The sequence below is a fragment of the Vombatus ursinus genome, unplaced genomic scaffold, assembly GCF_900497805.2.
Source record: "Vombatus ursinus unplaced genomic scaffold, bare-nosed wombat genome assembly UNPS02000582.1, whole genome shotgun sequence".
Classification (NCBI taxonomy): Eukaryota; Metazoa; Chordata; class Mammalia; order Diprotodontia; family Vombatidae; genus Vombatus; species Vombatus ursinus.
In genome coordinates, this window is record NW_020940360.1 from 4,680,579 (window position 1) to 4,686,578 (window position 6,000).

At 35.5% G+C, this 6,000-nt stretch overlaps 1 protein-coding gene across 3 annotated transcripts in view; it reads right to left on the reverse strand.

Annotated features, from left to right (window-relative positions):
* IBTK (inhibitor of Bruton tyrosine kinase) overlaps positions 1-6,000 on the reverse strand; it is an 88,537-nt gene that overhangs the window by 69,558 nt on the left and 12,979 nt on the right. For 2 of the 3 annotated variants that reach the window (XM_027854773.1, XM_027854765.1), the window contains exons 3-4: positions 2,742-2,838; positions 1,493-1,617 (exon numbers count right to left, since the gene is read on the reverse strand). The exons of the other annotated variant lie outside the window; for it this stretch is intronic. In XM_027854773.1, the coding sequence (XP_027710574.1) occupies positions 1,493-1,617; positions 2,742-2,838 (222 nt within the window). The remainder of the gene's footprint in view (positions 1-1,492; positions 1,618-2,741; positions 2,839-6,000) is intronic. 3 annotated transcript variants of the gene reach the window in all.

The window sequence follows — 6,000 nt, forward strand, 5'->3', positions numbered from 1 at the left end:
TTCCAATGTATTTTATCAATTCCATCCTCAAAACACCTTAATTTGATCCATTCACCTCCACTAGTTATTATCCCATATTTCTCCTCCCTGTAGTGACTAACCACCTTAAGAGGACAATTTACCATCTATGACTCCACTTCCTTTCCTCTCATGCTCTTAACATTCTACAGTCTGGCTTTTTGACCTCATTATTATTCAACCAAAACTGCTCTTTCTCTAAAGTTACCAATGATCTCTTAGTTGCAAAATCTGACAGCCTTTTCTCAATTATCACCTTCTGGACTGCTCTGCAGCCTCTGACACTGTCAATCAACCTTTCTCCTTGATACTCTCTTCTCCCTAGGTTTCCAAGATACTACTCTAACCAATTGTCTTCCTACCTGTCTGACAGTTCCTTCTCAGTCTCTTTTGTTGACTCTTCATCCAAGTCACACCTCCTAAAGGGGGTGTCTCCCAGGCTTCTACTCTACTACACTTGGTGATCTCATCAGTTTACATAGATTCAATTATCATCTCTATGCTGATGATTCTCAAATCTACTTATCTAGCCCTAACCTTTCTTAACCTCCAGACTCCCATCTCCAATTGCCTATTAGACATCTCAAACTGAATGTGCCATAGACAATTTAACAAGTTTAAAACTGAATTCATTATCTTTCCCCTGGAATTCTTCCCTCTTCCAAATATCCCTTTTACTGTCAAGGAGACCACCATCAACCCCATTACCCAGGTTCAGAACTGTGTATTCTAGACTCCCCACTCTCATTTCTCATATTAAATCCACTGATTTTACTTTCATAACAACTCTCAAATATACCTCCTCTCCTCTGACACCGCCACCTCCCTGGTACAGGCCTTATCACCTCACATCTGGATTCATCTCCCTGACTCAAGTCTCTCCCTATTCCAGTTCATCCTCCAGTCAGCTGTCAAAAGTGATCTTTCTAAAGTATCAGTCTGACCGTGTAACGTTTCCTTCCCCTCCCCTGTCAACAAACTCCACTGGCTCCCTATCATCTCCAGGATCAAATATAAAATTTTCTGCTTAGCATTCAGAGTCCTTCGTAACTTAATCCCTTCTTTACCTTTCCAGTTTTCTTACTTCTTATTCACCTCATACTCTACCATTCAGTGACAGGGGCCTCCTTGCTGTTCCTCAAACAATACATTCTATCTCCCAACTCTAACCATTTTCCCTGATTATCCCCCATGCCTAGAACTCTCTCCCTTCTCATCTTCACCTCCTGGCTTCCTACAGGTACCAGCTTATATAATAGCTTCAAAGACTTAATGATTAATTTCCCCAAATAAAAGGAAATATAGGTGAGTTCTTGCTAAAAAAAAGAATATATTAATATAAGTCTGATTTCTTCATGAAAACATATTACTCACCTGTTCAACATTAATCTAAATAAAAACCTAAATTATCAAACAGATTTTAGCTGTTGCTTTTTAGGATTCCAGAAGTATTAAATGTTATACTACAAAATACCTGCTTGATATAAATTCCAGCTCTGGAGAACAGATCCACCAACTCAGGATGATGCTTACTATTTTGGCTTCCATGACCCAGGGTAAAATTTATGTTATTTCCCCAAGTGTAGACATCTGTAGGATCTAAGATGAAAATGAGTGTTCATTTTACTTTTCTATTTTCAAACAATAAAAGCTTACTTTTATTAACATTGATAATTGTAAGCATATTTAACTTCACTAATTTAAACTTCACTAATTTAAACAAGTAAAACAAAACTAAAAGTGGAGAATATGATCATATTTATAACTATGTTTTCAACTTATTCGAATTATGAGATTATTAAGATCATCTGTGATCATATTGTTCCAAATAAAGAAGAACCTTAAATTAGCCAATGTGGAATTCAATACTAGCTACTAAGGAAATCTTCGCTTTCAATAGGTTTTCTTTTGTAAATGTGAAACTACACCAGGATTAATATTAGGGCATTACAGTCTGGGTTTGTAATATAAATCTTTAGTCTTAATCTGTGATAGAATTATGTCTGTTTTTTATCTCTGTTTCATTTGCAGGGATTGAAGTTTGCATCCTAGATGGTGGTAGTATCCACAATAGTGAAAATATTTTAACTATCGAAGAAACTACAGCTCAGTGCTAGAGGTTGAGGGTAAAATGGGAAAAGTGGTATCCTTATTTTCATTCTTTTTTGGGCAGCTTTCATTCAGTTCCTTCCCCGTTTATCAGATGAAAAGCATATAACTTCTCCTTTTCCCCTCGATCATTCCCAAAGCAAGAAGAAAACAAATTACACTGACATGATGGTCCATATTGGTAGGTGGAGCCATATTCATTCATTCTTTCTCTACCTTCTCCCCTTTTATGCTAAACTCTTCATTAGTCACATATTCAATTGCTACTTTTCTCCCCAAGACCAGATCTCATTCTCTTGTCCCCCAGTGTCTCTAAATGTATGTCTAAAAGGTAACAAATGCAGAATGGAACAAAGTGTCATAAAAACCACCACCAAGAGTAATTCTTGAAGATGCTCACATTAAAATCAGCTTATTAGAACAAATATACATTTTCATAAGCATATTGCTAGGAATAAAAGTCATCAACAGGTCCCCAATAACATACTTGTTTGGATCTCAATTTCCTCATCTGACAAATGAGAGAGGGAGTCAACTAGATAACCTTTCAGGTCTCTTCCAGCTTTAAATCTATGAAACTATGAAGAACACGTGTTCATAAGAATATATCTTACCAGTATTCTTGAATACTACATGGGCTGGTCTGTCCTTCATTACAAGATCCAAAGCTGATAAACCTTCTTTATCCTGGATATACAAACTAACACCATGCTAAAGGGGGTAAAAATCTTATATCAGAGGGTTACCTATAATCAATTTTTTATTCCTTACATAGCAAAGAAGGCAGAACAGCAATATTGTTCATAAAATACAGATGAAAACAAAGTAGGATTCTTTACTTCATACATTTAAAATAAATCACATTCACAAGACCTAAGAAAAATTAAAATTACTAATGTCGATTCTATTAAATTGAATCCAAATTTATTAAGTGCCTAGTGTGTGCAAGGGACTGGCTCACACAACAAAAATACAACAGCTTATGGTCTCAAAGATTAAGATCCAGTTACAATGCCAAACTTAATACATTTTTGACAAGCAAAAAAAAAACTTCAAGAAATTTTTATACAAGATATAACAGTTCAAAAACATCTATAAAACTAGGCATAATATCCAACAATCTTTCTGGACCATAGTCAAAAACCAAGAAGTAAGCAAAAAAGGATTCTGACCAGTCAAAATAGATGTGATAAAGTCCATGTCCTAAAACAGTATGCACTTTATTCAAATAAAAGCCCATCAAGCCCTCACTTGAAGACTTTAAGAAGCTTCAGGAAATTCAATATGCTAACACATCATGGAGCTCTGATTTCCTCAATGTGAGTACTCTCACCACACATGCAGAGCATGACTTTTTAAAATCTAGAAGAGTCTTTAAGAGTTGCTAAGGCTGCAGTTTAATCACCAACAATCAACCTGGTGAAGAGCTGCTCATGACTTGGCTAAGCTGCTCCTCTACAGTAGACATACACTCTTATCACCAGGTCTGACTGGCCTTTTCAGTGTAGTAGGAGCTGCCAGAACTTCTGTTCAGAAGAACAGCCTTCAAGACATCTGAGTCACCTCCAAGATACAATGAGGCATTAGAGTAGGACTTTAGTGATGGTAATTAGCAGCAGCTATTCATTCTTAATATGCAGAGATTCTAACAAGGATCAAAGGTGGTCTAGTTTTCAAAATCATCAAAAATAAGAATCAGCAAATCAGGATACTGTGGGGAGAGACTGTTCCAGAAAAAGAAGCAGAAAGTGAGCAGCTATAGGAGACGCTGAGGAAAGACATAGAAAAGATTAGAAAAATTAAACACAAGAATTGATAAAGCACAACAATATAGGCCAATGAGTTTAGGTACCAAAAGCTCTTCACATCCCAATAAGACCCAAGGGTATAACTATAATACAATATAGTAAAAATAACCACTGCTTGTAATGATAACCCTCCATCTTCAACATGAAGAGTGAGCTACACACAATACCTCCACTATGGAAAGAAATAAAGAAATAAGATGGACACATTTTCACTTATTTTAAGTTCCTGCAGACAGTCCTAACAATTATACTGACAAATATACTGACAAGAAAGCCAATTTTCACAAAAATTGCTTTTTAAAACTTTAACACTATAGCATAAATGTGAAACACAAATAAAAGTAGAAACTTCATTTTACTATTTAAATGTTCCAAGACTAGATGTAAATAAGTTTGCCAGTTGATCACAATTAACTAAATTAAGTGATGAAAGTAGCTATTATGAAATAAATATCTAGCATAAAGATATAACTGAATGGACCGTTAAACAAAAAAACTTTCAATTCTAACTAGTCTCAATTTAAGAACTGTTTCTACTTAGTCTAACCAGCAAATAAAAATCCACACATTTCATTTAAGAGCTACTGTTAACTCTACAAAAAAAAAAAAAGGTTTACTTCATGTTTGTTTTTTTTTTAATTGTGATTTGGTGGAGTTGTGCACTGATCCAACCATTCTGGAGAGCAATTTGGAACTATGCCCAAAGAGCTATAAAACTGGGCATATCCTTTGACCCAGCAATACCACTTCTAGGTCTGTATCCCAAAGAGATCATAAAAACGGGAAAAGTACCCACATGTACAAAAACATTTATAGCAGCTCTTCTTGTGGTGGCAAAGAATTGGAAATTGAGAGGATGCCCATCAATTGGGAAATGGCTGAACAAGTTGTGGTATATGAATGTAATGGAATACTACTGTGCTATAAGAAAGGATGAGAGGGAGGACTTCAGAAAAACCTGGAAAGATCTATATGAAATGATGCTGAATGAAATGAGCAGAACCAGGAGAACACTGTACACAGTAACAGCCACATCGTGCGATGACCCACTTTGATAGACTTAGCTCTTCTCAGCAATGCAAGGATCTAAGACAACTCCAAAAGACTCACAATGGAAAATGCTATCCACATCCAGAGAAAAAAGTATGGAGTCTGAATGCAGACGGAAGCATATGATTTGCTCTCCTTTTCTTTTGTTGTTGTTGTTTTGTTTCTTCTTTCTTGTGGTTCCTCCCATTAGTTCTAAATTTTTTTTACATCATGACTAACGTGAAAATATGCTTAATATGAATGTATAAGTAGAGCCTATATCAGATTGCACACCATCTTGGGGAGGAAGGAGGAGAGGAAGGAGGAGAAAATTTAAAACTCAGCACTGACCCTGAAGTCAGCAGTACCTGAGTTCAAATCCAGCCTCAGACCAAACACTTGACACTTACTAGCTGTGTGACCCTGGGGAAGCCACTTAACCCCAACTGCCTAAAAAGAAAGAAAAAAAAAAAGAAAAAAAAAAGAAAATTTAAAACTCAAAATCTTATGGAAGTTAATGTTGAAAACTAAAAATAAATAAATTACTTATTTAAAAAACTGTCATTTGCTCAATTCACCCAAAATTTGTTCTATAAAAAAGCACAAAAGATATAAAGTAGAGAAACTACAGAAAAGTTTTGTTGTTCAGTCCTGTCCAACTTTTTATGATCCTGTACAGGGTTTTCTTGGCAAAAATACTAGAGTGGTTTGCCATTTCCTTCTCTAGTGGATTAAGGCAAACAGAGGTTAAGTGACTTTCCCAGAATCACCTAGCTAGGTAGTGTCTAAGGCTAAATTTGAACTCTGGTCTTTCTGACTTCAAGCCCAGCACTCTATCTACTAAGCCACCTAGATGCCTATAGAAAAGTATAAAAGAGTAAAAGTTAGAAATTGAGAATAAAATTCAACAAGTACTTATTAAGTACACACACACATATATATGTGTGTATCTGTGTGTATGTATATATGTGTATGTATGTGTAGATGTGTAGATAGATAGATAGATAGATAGATAGATAGATAGATAGATAGATAG